Genomic DNA, 12,447 nt, shown 5'->3' with positions numbered 1-12,447 from the left:
TTCCTCTGATTTTTAGGGCAATTCCCTTCCAATTGGCATAGTTCCGCTCAGAGGGTGGGGCCTGTGGCTCTCCCACGCGATGATATAATTGTCTCGATAGTACGCATATTATCGAATATTTGCACACACGCTTCGGTACTCAATGTTGCCCCTGAAGGGCGGCGTCTCATGCGGCATGCCAATATTTGGATTCTAAATATCGTACCGCAGCGCATCGTACATTTATCAAAGCATCAGCATTGGGCGCGAATATTGAACCCGCCAAGGGGAGTCACGGTCGGCGACAGTCAAGGATGGAAATGACTCTCATCTGAGACGGGACGGATATGGTGTCATCGATGTATCAGCATGGAATTCCCAGGCAGGGCCTTAAACATCTAAGCGATAAAGGGGCGCAACGGCAAAGCACTTACCATCAGGAGGTAAATAATCTTGGCATAGACCGTAAGCTGTGGTAACCTGAAAATAGAAGCAACATTTAATGTAATTCGCATATAAATTATAGATTAAAATCATTCCTTTTAATCGTCAATCTTTGTTAATTTCAAAGTTAACCCAAATTTAATTGTCAGCTTTGCTGTGCGTTGTAGTTTGATAATTGAAAGCGCAAACCGGAACGAAACACCCACCCAAAAGTCGCACAAATCATATTTATTTGATATTCGTGTATGTGGAGCACAGGGCACACCTGAGACAGAGATAAATCACCTTTTGTGACACCACAAATGAGCAGGAGAGAGAGAGAGGGAGAGAGAGAGAGAGAGCTGTGCACACCATAAATTGGCTTGAATTTATTATGCAATTAGTTCAAGACTTGTGCCAAGCAGTAGCCAAATGTCAGTGAGAAATGGCCAAGGAATTCCGTAGCCCAGGCGCAGACCTTGAGGCGAAAGTTCTGGCCAAAATGGAGGCCAAAGCAGGGGGCTAAAAGTGAAAACATATCGGACATCTGGTTTGCCCCACTCGCTTAGATAACCTTTTCGCTGATTTATTTCACATCCGACCTTGGTTTGCAGCACCGAAAACTTAAGCACTTTCCAGCGGAGAAACTTTTGTGGCATTGAGAGCCGCGACCCCTTGGCCCACTCGAAATGAAGAAACTCGTATTGGAATTTCTTCGCATTTTTCCATTTAATAGAACTTTATGTCCAGCGTGAAAGTGGCCACCAGCCGACGCAGTCCGCCCCTGGGCCTGCGATAGTAGTTGGTGTTATGGACACGATAGCAGCCGGGTCGCAGATACCCAGGAATGCTGTGGTTGTCCATGTGAAGGTTGCGCAGGTCGTAGAAGCCCTGCGGGCGGAGAGAGCTCATAACTTGCCATAGATCCTAGACAGAGTGCTACGTACGGGCTTGATGGGACAGCGGGTGGCAAAGTTTCCATACTTGAAGACATTGCGGAGCCACACCTTCATGAGGCTCGTCTGCATGAGCTCCTTGAGGGTCCTGCATATGTCCATGTCGTAGCTGAAGAGCGTCTGATAGCGCGTGGATTTGGAGACACCTTCCACTCGCTGCAGCAGGGTCATGCTGGTGCGCATACCCTGTCTGAGTGTTCGATTCAAATGAATGTCCATGTTGAGGTCACCCTGCGGCGTCAGCCAGGCTCTGAGGCTGCTAAAAAATTCCGCACTGTGCTCCACGCTGATGTTGGTGAATTTACTCCGCAGGTGATCCTCTTTGGAAGGGCATGGAAAGCTGCTTTCAGCCGAGTGTTAGGTCTTTGAGGCATTACTTACTGTACGGACTGGGAGCTGCAGAACCCAGTTGAACGCCTTGGAGCAGCAGCAGCAGACACAGCAGGAACATTGCTGACTGCTGACTGAAGCTCAAACCCTAATTGCTCACTGATCCAATAAGCATTTTTTGTGTCCAGTGATTCCACTCATTAGTGCGGCACGAATGGACACACCTTCCAATGGTTGAAGTCTGCGTGTGTTTGAAAGTGTGAATGAAACATTAACTACGTTCGCCATAAATCAATCAGCAGTCAATGCATCAATCCATCAGTCAGCTGGCCATCAATCTGTCGGGCCGTGTCCACACTTCTGATCCACATCCACATCTGTCTGCCACATAAAGAGTCAAGTTCAGTTGGCGCCTGGCAACTGCAACGGCAAGCGGCAAGCGGCGACCGGCGTGCGGTCCTAACCGTAAAGCAACACTGAAAGTTGTTGCATGCCACATGTGTCGCTGTTGCTGACGCTGACGCTGACACCGCTGTTTGGTTTGCTGTTTTGCTGTTTGGCTAAGCGGCGTTTAATTGGAAACACAGTTGGGTGTTGCTTTTGACCGGTCCTGCGGCTGAATCTGAATCTGTATCTGCATCTGCATCGCTCTGGCTCTGGCTGTGGCTGTCTCTGCCACAGTCGGCTGTCTTCATCATGTGGGGCATCAACTTTCAGCAGCCTTGTGGACAGCTGATGGACATTGGACATTTGGCTACGTTCTCGGCTCCGCTCCTCGCAAAACCCGTTCAAAAGGCGACCAAAAAACTGAATGCAAAACAAATATTACGCATACGTCGCGGGGCCAAAAAGGAAATGTTTGCCTTGTTTTTCACCTTCACTCCCCTTCCAATCACGCCCCTCCCCATCTCTCTTTGGCCTCCTCTTGCCACTCGCTTAATTGCTGAGCCGCGTGGAACGTTTAATTGCAAATTATTCAAATGCCTCTGCCACCGCCGGTGCTGCTGCAGCAGTCGCTGTCATTGCTGTCATAACCAGTCGACGGCAGCCGCCACGCCCTCCAGCTCCCCACCAACCACTCATCCTTCCGACTTTGCAATTATGTCTCAAATTAACACAGCAGCACAGCCGTAGAGCGCCCCCCCGAGCAGCAGCAGCAACAGCAGCCGGAAAATGCTGGAAACAAGCAGCGAAAAACTATCTTCGAGAACCCGATGCTGTGGATACACTAGCAAATAAATTGCTCTTGGGATACACAAATCTATTTGGAATGTTTCTGGTTCGTTTATATTACTTTATGAGTCGCAAACATCTGCTCAAAGGCGTCATGCCCATTGGAAAATGCATCAAAATTCCCCACTTTTTTGCAGTGCGGCTGCTGCTGCTGGCTGTTGTTATTGTCAAATGAAATTAGGCGTGAAATGTCGTTTGAACTTTGGTGGAAATACTCGTACGAGCGGCAGCAGCAACGTTCACAAGTGTTGTTTATGGATTTGTACGAGCTGGCACACGTGGATATATGCATTCTGTGTGTGCACTCTGCAGCCATCGATCGGTGCAACGTTTATTGTTGCCATGCTGCCACTCGAACAATATCAATATGCGATATTCCTTTGCAATTTTGATAAAGAGGCAAAGAACACGGCCATATCTATAAAGATAAACCGAACTTACGGCCCGCACGATGCAGTGAAAGGTCTCTAAAAAGTAAATTGCTTTACATGTAGTTCTGATTAAGTTAATTGCAGCAGATTAGGGATAAGTCTTTGGGTTTCTTTAGTTTTTATTGAATTTAAAGCTGAACTAAAGTCGTACTTCCACCACGAAAGCGCCGACCAATGTTGCCTGCCATTCCACATGAACGCCGCAACATTGCAGCTGTGGATGTTGCTGCTGCTGTTGCTGCGGCCTCCCGCCTACTGCCTGCGTCTCAGGTTGCATTTATATGCAAATAACTAAAATTGTTTTCAATTTGCCACTGCACGCGCCTTGGCCATCGACTGTCCAACGTTTGCCGTTGCCAGCGACGTCGCATTCCTCTGAGCCAACTTGCAGCTAATTTTATGGCTAATTGTCTGCCAGCCTGCCTCAAGTTGCTGCCACGGCTGCGGCTGCTGCTGCTGCTGTTGTTGGCCGCATTGATTGCTGATGAAGTTGTGATATTTGCGATAAAAAATGTATGTGATAAAATTATTGAGCATGCAGGCTCAGGCTGGCAGGAATTTCTTAATTGTCAGAACGACTCGCTGCTGCTGGAAAACTAATACGGGAAAGAGCTTCTCACGCGCAAGGACAACAGCTCCCAAAGAGTCCCACTGTAGAGCGCGAGGCGTGCCATTAGCGGCAAATGTCAAAGCGTTGTGGACAGCTTTTAATTAACTTTATGCTCGTAATCGTAATCGTACTCTCGGGTGCGGTTCGCCAGCAGGAGGATAATGGAAAGGACGGACTGGTGTCTAACCCAGATTCGAAATGGACTGACAGTCGTGTGGCCGACAGCTCCTTTTAGCCGCTGTCAATAAAACGGAACTGCTTTTGGGCCATTCGGAAGTCAATCAAGCGTAATGGGAGCCAACAAAGCGACTGCAATGCAGTAGGCGAAAACACTTTTAAAGGAATTGAATTTCTCGGAAGTTCAATGAAGTGCTTGCAGTGCTTGATCTTTCGACCCTGTGGATTGAATCACAGTTCCAGATGGGTACCCAATGCACTTGACGGGAATGATGCAGATCTTCTCTATATATAGAAGCGTGTGCTGTCCAGAGATTCCCTGGAAAACTGCGTGTTATCCATTAGATCACGAGGCTTACACGCTTACCCGTAGCCCGCTTTTGGATCTGTTTGGCCGGGCACACGCCCGTCAACAAACAACAAACAAACACTAGAGACCCAAGCGATCCAAGCGATCCAATCGATCCGAAGATCGAATCGAATGGAAAATGCGCAGTATTGGCCATGCAATGCAAATGTGATTTCTATTTTGATCGGCATTGTAATCGGGAGTGTGTAATGCCATTTTTCTGATTATAAAATCATTCCAGTTTCGGTGGATAAAATCTTTTTACAGAGGCTTGATGAATGGCCAGCCAGCAAGGTGTCGAGTTGATTTATCCCATAGTTTATTTGGATTGAATAATATGCTGTGCCTTGCGCTATAGGATAATATTACATCAACGGGTGAATGGGTGAATGGCTGAATGGAGGGGAGGTCGGTCGAGTGCTGTAATCTATGGTTTGATCTGAGGGGAAACCAGTTTAACAGGCATTGGCAACGACTGAGAACAAGTTCATTGAAATATAGGGCTGATTAACGGTAATATGCAAACATCAATATGTAAGCTACGATTAGATACCATCGATCATTCTGACATCTTAATTTTAGTGCCCCTTCCCCGATTGCCAAATTTCCGCCATTTCAAATACAATTTTCATTCCATTGCAGTCTCCTCATCAACTTATCCGCCACAACATCATCATCCACCAGCATCGTAATCATCATCATTATCATCTCGTCGAATTGTCATTGAATAAAGTGCTAAAAGCCAGCCGACAGTCACAGAAACAACAACGCCAGCAGCAACAACAACAACTACACATGTGAGTTTCATGCAATGACAATGACCGATAAAGGGGCGGCGGGGGAGAAGTAGCAGAGGGAGATTAAATGCCATGGATAGTGCCCAGTGCCAATGGCATGGGGGAGGGAGAGCGGCAGAGAGTAAAGTCATCTTAACGTCTCTTTCCACTTTACAGTTAGATATGAGCAAATGTCGATGCAATTCAATGTCAATGCAATGCAACGGAGCGAGGGTGGGTCTGTGTCTGTGCTCCTCTGGCACTGTCTGTTCGCCGTTCTCCTCCTCTCTTCATCGCTCTCCCACTCCGTTTGGCACTCTGGCAATCATGCTCGAATCTTCCGCTCCTCCACCAGCCACTCAGGCAATCATACTCGAATCTACACTCTCTCGACCGCCCTCTCCCCCTCCAACTTGCTGGTCTGTGCTTTTGCTTTTAGTGAGTTCATGACATGTCCGGACATGTCCGAACATGTCTGTTCAATGCGTTGTACCCTAGCAGAGGGGCAAGAGACTTTAAAGAGATGTTTGCAATGCAGAGAATTACACTTTTAGGTGAAAAATTTTATATAAACTGATTGGATCTTTGCATTTATCATATAAATTCATATGTATTAACAACTATGTATATAGAGTGCGTTTAATTCTGCAACTAAACGTTGAAAGCAAACAAATGCTAACAAATTCAACGGAAAATGTGTAGTAGAGTATTCAATGCCTCGGCGCCCGACATGTGTATCTTTGTGTTTATGTAAATATCTAATAATTATTGGCGTCTAAATGTTTTGCCTGTAATTACAATACAATCGCACACTCATGTACAGCCGTGGTGGCGCCCCCAATGAGAGTATAGACATATTTTTGTTTCATGTTTCTGTTGTTGTTGCTTTGGCACAATTAAATCAAGCAATTAAACGGCAATTGAGCTTTGTTTGTGGTATGAGTGGGTGATGCGGGAAGTGGTGGGTTATGTTATGTAAAATAATGAACATGGAAAAGGGAACATGCTTATGGAGTAGACTCTACTCAGTAGAGTAATCAGCGGAGATACCAAATGAACTCTTATTGGCATTGAAAAAACACTCTTTGCTTTAGTCTAAAACCTTCTTAAGCTCCTTTAATACCCTTTACACGAGCCCTCGCTCGCTGTTCGATTGGCTCTGCCCCCTTTTCGCAGCCTATAATCCCCCATAAGCTATGCAAATCGATGCTTTAGTCATACCCATTAAATGTTTGGGTAGCTTAGGTCAGGAATGCAAAACCAATTACAAAACAGAAACAAGGGGAAAATAATTTCGATAAAATATTTGACGGCAGCGTTTATTTTTAGTGGATGTCTAGACCGGCAAAGTATTTCGGTATTTAGTCGATAATTATTGTTGATTTATCAATATGATTTTGGTTTCTGTTGCTTCTGTTGTGCCTCTCCCTACAAAACCCATTCGGGTGGAAAGTGCAAAAATGTGGAAATATTTTCCCACCAGCTCTCCTGTGGGAACAAAGGCGCCGTTCATAGGACGCCCACACGAGGCAGCATCGGAGCAGCAAGTGCATCCGCAGCGCATCCTTTCACTCAGCTCTTTCCCATGATCAACTGCTGCCTGGGCAGCCCACGTTCCCAGCTGACAAATTGGCAAAAACGCAGCCAACAGACAACACACGACACGACTCGCACAATTCATGATCAAGTGCAATCTTTTTGACATTAATATGACAACTGCAGCCAGAATGCGAATACCGCATAAAGGAACCACTGGGCATGACTTCAGATCCAGACCCACAGACCCATGCGGAAAAAAATCAATTATGCGCACGAGGCACAAAAGCCGCAGCAGTGCCATGGAATGACAACTGCGAATGCAACTGCAACTCCACTGCGAAACTCCCGCCAATGATTGAGTATGCGACACAGACACAGGCAGCGAACGCTGCAAAGTGGCGAACGCTGATGAATGTCTGTCAAATTGTTGACACGCCACACGGACAGCAGATGATGGACAACGGACAACGGACTTCAGACGCCGATGGAGGAGCAACACTGACGCTGACATTGACACAATGTACATGGAATGCAGCAAGGGAGTCCAACAGGGAGCTAACAAATGGAGAGTCGACAAAGGGATACCCAGGGAAAATGCCAAAGAACAAAGCTGCACAATTCTACCTATTATTTATCCATTCTCTCTAGGTATTACAAATAAAAGTAAATGTCTTAGACACCCACTCTCAAGGGAACTCCACTAGAGAGGCGACATGGTTTCACCATGATGATCATAATCAACAACGGCTGATGATGATCATTCGTGGAAATATTTTATGCCATTTAATTTCAACTCCCAACGCTGTCTGCCTCTGTCTGTCATCTAATTGAGTTGTTGGCCAGAGCCCCCAGAGTCCCCAGAGTCCCCTGAGCCACATAGCCACCAGCTATAGCTCGTAGCCAGAGTTGGGGATAAATATTTATCGGCATATTAATGCAGCATATTTCAAATGCAAAGTCGACTCGCATCTGACTGACTTACTTCCTCAGTGAGCGAGCGAGTGCCTGGGAAACATGTTTATGCAACTCCACAGCCAACACTCCACTCCAATCTATCCACCCGGCTGGCTACACTCTCTTCCATCTTCCATCTTCTATCCCGCCATCCATCCTCCGTCTTATCAAATGATTTTATTTATGCTATGGGCGCGCATGTGTGTGATAATTGGATTATTTACTTTCGCGGCTTAGCAGCATCCAGCAGAGGAAAATGGGAAAATTGTCGAGTTTTCGCTTTCTATTAAGTCGCTAGCCGGCGCACAGAGTGGCAGGCTGAGTGCCCCGCTGTAGGAGACGCTCCGCCCAGTACATGGCAGCAGATGATGAGGCACTCAATATTCCAATCACTCGACTTCGAATCAAGAAAAATCGATTACAAATGTTGTCATATTATGTTACATAATTAAAACTAATAGAATTTTGCTCAAGGAAAACAGAAGGATTTCAAGTTTGTTTCGGGTTTGGTTCGCAAGTTAAATGGCAGACACGACGGCCCATGACGGCAGTCACTAATCAAGCGAGTTCCCTTCCTGTATGACAACTCCCACTCGCGCTCCCATTCTCGTTCCAGCTGCTACTGCTCCGTTGGCAATGTCCAGCCGTTTGTTACTGTCCCCAGAAGTACAGCCAGTGGAGCAGCAGGAGACCCTCTGGGGCACTGCCACGCCACCTTCGTCGGGCTGACATTAATATGTATGAGCGGGTGTCAGGAGGCAATGCCACAACGCGTTTATCAAACATTTGAAACATGCGTCGACGCCGACGACGCTGCTGTGCTGCGCCCCTCTCCACATCGATGGTTGACCCAATTATCGGGGCATTATGAAGTCGTAAAGCATACGGGGAGACGTGTGTGCGGTGTGTGGGCCAATTGGCAAATAGAAGCCAGGCCAAAGACACAGATATGGAGAGAGGGGGAAGTCATGTCTGCCTGCCTGGCTGGCTGGATGGATGGGAACCAGCCTACCGCCACATCCTATTAGGTATGCAAGCGAAAATCGGTTGAAATTCATAAATCACAAATCACTTAGGCACCCCACCTCCAACATCAACCGGTAGCCGGACAGGGCTGTGGTGTGGGGTGGGGTCTGGGGCAATGGTCATGTTTTTTTGCGATAATATTGACAAATTGTGCAAACATTCGCACACAATTAATAAACGGCAACGCAGATGGAGACATAAACGCACACATTGTCCGCCCACGTGCTGGGCAGCCGCGTGTCCCCCAATGCAGGGGGAACTAGTCCGAAATCAAAGCGAAACAAAGACAAAAGCGGACATGACAACATAATTCCAGGAGTCAGGCGCCCGACCCATGGCGCTACCTAAAAATAAAAGAGAATGAAAGGAGGAATGTCGCAGAAGTGTCACCCAGGCACAGTGGAACAAACAGTCTCAGAATGAATATTAAAAGTATTTTCAGCTACAAATATGTGTGCTCAGCCCACTGTGCCACACTCTCTCTCTGTCTGACTCTTCTCTGCTGTTCCATCGGCAATCAAAGCACGTAAGAGGCGCCCACACAGAGGCGAGGAGAACTCTGGATTCCACCCGTGAGTTGGCAACTTTTTTAGCCGATTGAGTGACCAAAAGACCGCTCCTCATTCCACTTCCGCTGTGGAGCAGGCAGGCAGACAGAGCCCTGGGGCAGATCTGGACTTGGACTTGGACTCGGACAACATTTTGATTGATGAATGCAGCATGAAGCCGCCTGCAGCCTGTGAGCGGCCTTTGATGTGGCACTCGACTTTCGTTTTTCCAACTAAAGTCGCAAATTTATGCCGACATCTGCCGTAACTTGTGTGTTCAGGCCAAGTCTGGGCTGGTAAGCGGTAAGCGGCTTAGAGGCCCACAGGAAGCCACCGCGACAGACATTTGTGTTGACAAATCAATTAAATGCGAAATTTAGAGGCACACAAAACAGTAGCAAAAACATCCACAACATCCCAAGCGCCCAACGGAGGCACGCAAGCCAGCATCAAGCTAGGACTCGGAATCGAATCGAATCGAAGCTCTCCTTAGGCTAAGAAGAACCCACTGAAAAAACCAGAACGTGGCCAGGCCGTAGAAGTTGTCGACGCTTATCGAAAACATTTATCCGGCCATGCGAATCGTAAAGTGTGAAAACAAATTGCCAAGAGCCCCCGAGCTTGGCCAAAGCGTGGAGTAGGGGTTGAGGGGTAGGCAAACTCATTGCAGCCGTCAGATAATTGCACTCGATTTGTAATTCAAGATTAAGGGCACTCCGACCGAGCTGGAGTTGGAGTAGGAGTGGAAGTCCAGAGCCCCACGTAAGCCACATTTATAAGGCGAGACAGCTCGTCCGTTTTTCCGTTTTTGCCTGTAATTTATGTGCAGATCTCTTTGTTTCTGTCTGTTTCTGCCCCGATAATCGCCTAAAATGTGGGCCATGAGTTAAGTGATTATGTAAATTTGTACGCTGTCCGTTGTTCGATGTTCGATGTCCGATGTTGGTGATGGCATAACCTTCAATGGCCGGAGGAGATTGGCTTTTGAAAGGCCCAAATTGATTGGCAATCTTTAAGGTAGAACATTGTTCGAAGTTACAGCGAAAGTGAGGTCTTTGCTTGGACTTGAATTATATTTTGTGAAAATCTAAAGTTCTTAAATGTATCTTTATTGTGGGTGTAGTTATAAATGGTTTTCTGTACTTACATCGTATTTACTTGACCTCATTTTACCCATTTATTTTGCATCTAATTTGCATTCGTATTTCGTCTACGTTTCTCTGTTAAATTCAAACCGCGCTAACATTTAGAAATCGATTTTCGTTGAATTCGCTTTCGAGTGGTTTTCCTTTCTGGATTACAAATTGATTTTCGAATTTTGAACACTTGTTTTTGCAATTGATTTAAGCACTATTTCTATTCGATTAACTGATTATTTAATTAAGAGATAGAAGCCTGATTTGGATATTGTTGAAACAGTCTTTGATAATAGTTTTTTATATGTTTAGTTTATTGTTTATTCAGTTGTTGGATTTTCGTTGGTAATGGCGTGAGTTGGGAGGCGACTGCAAGAGGCGAAATTTCTCCAAAAATGAAAAGCATTACTCATGCGACACGTGGCACGTGGAAAGCAGCAGCTGACTGACTGAAACCGAAACTGAATCCGAAACGAAGAGGCAGGCCCGGCCCCCAAATATCGCACCGCACCGCCCACACCAAGTCAGGGGTTCAGGGGAAGTGGTGGCCGAGGCAGAGGCAGAGGCAGAGAACTACCGAAATACAGGCCAGAGGCAGGAAATCCATAGCGATTCCCATAAACCCCCTCGCCCCGAACGACCGACCGACGACTGTTACTTTCAGCTGGGGCAAAACTGTTTACGATTTACGATGCCCCCAAGAGTCCGGAGTGCTCTCGTTCTCGCTCTCTCCCACTCTCTCTCAATCGCTGTAACGCTCCGTCTCACTCTGTGTCCGTGCCACGTTTCGCCGTGTGTTGTTTTTGTGGGAAAAATCGTTAGGCAGCAACAAAAACAACAACCGAAAACTGCACGGAATCGGATGGCAATGCGGACAGACGCGGACGGGGCGGGGGGCGGCACCAGCAGCCACGTGAAAAATGCCGGAAACAGAAATCGATTTGCAGGCAGGAAAAACCCCCAACGGAGAGGGGTACACGTGTGGGGTGATGGGATCGGAAGGCGATGTTATGTGTGGTCCGACATGGCGTGAATCCCTTGCCGATTTGCACTAATCTTTAAGGTTTCCGTTCTCATCGGTCCGGGCCGGGGCAATTATGTCACTCGCGCAGCGCTCGAAAGTAGGCAACGATTACGGCTCCATTTTCAGCACTTTTCCGACACTTTTTGAAGGGCAAAAAAATGATTGTCCAATCCTGATGGCATTTAATTTCTGTTCCTCGCTATGGATTACCCTTGCTGCCACACTGCCACTCCAGCTGCCACTGCGCTGCGCTGCTGGTGCTCCGGCTGCTGCTGCTGCTGCTGCCCGACGCGCTGAAAATTCACGTAACAATTGATTTGTGTGTCAAAAATGTCACAAGTGTCAAAGGCGCGTGGCAGCGGTACGTACTGCGCTGCGTTGAACAGAGCTGCCAAGAGAGAGCACACGTGCAGCAGTGACCAGAGAGCGAGCGAGAGCGAGTCAGAACTGCGCTGCTGCGCACAGAGTGGTGGCCAAGGTGTATACGTACAAGCGGAAGCTTTTATGCTCTTCACTTTCCTGCGACTTCCGGAAGAGCAATTTCTGCGAATTCCTCACCTTGCATTCATCTACTTTGGGGCAGAGTAATAAGGCGAGAGAGCCACCAACACGTGTGTGTCCTTTCAAAGAGAAACTAAAATTGAAGCAGATGCAGGGACAGAGCCTGTGCAGAGATTTTGTTCGGATCAGTTCAGCTGCCGAACGATCGGAAAGAAAATCAACCAAAATAGCTACGAGTAAAAACGTTTCAAAGTTCATTGAATGCATTTAAAAAATATTTTAAAATCGATCTTTCTTGCCATAAAACTTCAACATTTCAAACACAAATCAAAAGTCTATTTTATATAGGAACCACTGTAGGCGGCAGCTTTTATGAATCACTTGACCATCCCCCAGTAAACCAGCGAAAACCATACTTTAAATCCTCAAAAGCTAAGCCAAAAAGGGGTTCGCTT

General features: G+C 46.9%; 2 protein-coding genes across 2 annotated transcripts in view; both read right to left on the bottom strand.

The window, feature by feature from the left end:
- LOC117892192 (cell wall protein DAN4) overlaps positions 1-11,731 on the bottom strand; it is a 50,197-nt gene extending 38,466 nt beyond the window's left edge. The window contains exons 1-2 of the mRNA XM_034798281.1: positions 10,479-11,731; positions 414-459 (exon numbers count right to left, since the gene is read on the bottom strand). Of these exons, the coding sequence (XP_034654172.1) occupies positions 414-459; positions 10,479-10,480 (48 nt within the window). The 5' untranslated portion in view covers positions 10,481-11,731. The remainder of the gene's footprint in view (positions 1-413; positions 460-10,478) is intronic.
- On the bottom strand, positions 1,118-1,928 carry LOC117892195. Its single transcript, XM_034798286.1, has 3 exons — positions 1,740-1,928; positions 1,350-1,678; positions 1,118-1,293 (listed from the first exon to the last, which is right to left on the bottom strand). The coding sequence occupies exons 1-3, from the start codon at positions 1,807-1,809 to the stop codon at positions 1,132-1,134; spliced, it is 561 nt and encodes a 186-aa protein (XP_034654177.1). The 5' UTR covers positions 1,810-1,928; the 3' UTR covers positions 1,118-1,131.
- Positions 11,732-12,447: the final 716 nt, after the last annotated feature.

This window comes from Drosophila subobscura, chromosome E, assembly GCF_008121235.1.
Source record: "Drosophila subobscura isolate 14011-0131.10 chromosome E, UCBerk_Dsub_1.0, whole genome shotgun sequence".
In the NCBI taxonomy this organism is placed as follows: domain Eukaryota; kingdom Metazoa; phylum Arthropoda; class Insecta; order Diptera; family Drosophilidae; genus Drosophila; species Drosophila subobscura.
The sequence above is the reverse complement of the archived record's forward strand: the minus strand, read 5'-3'. Positions and strand labels throughout refer to the sequence as shown.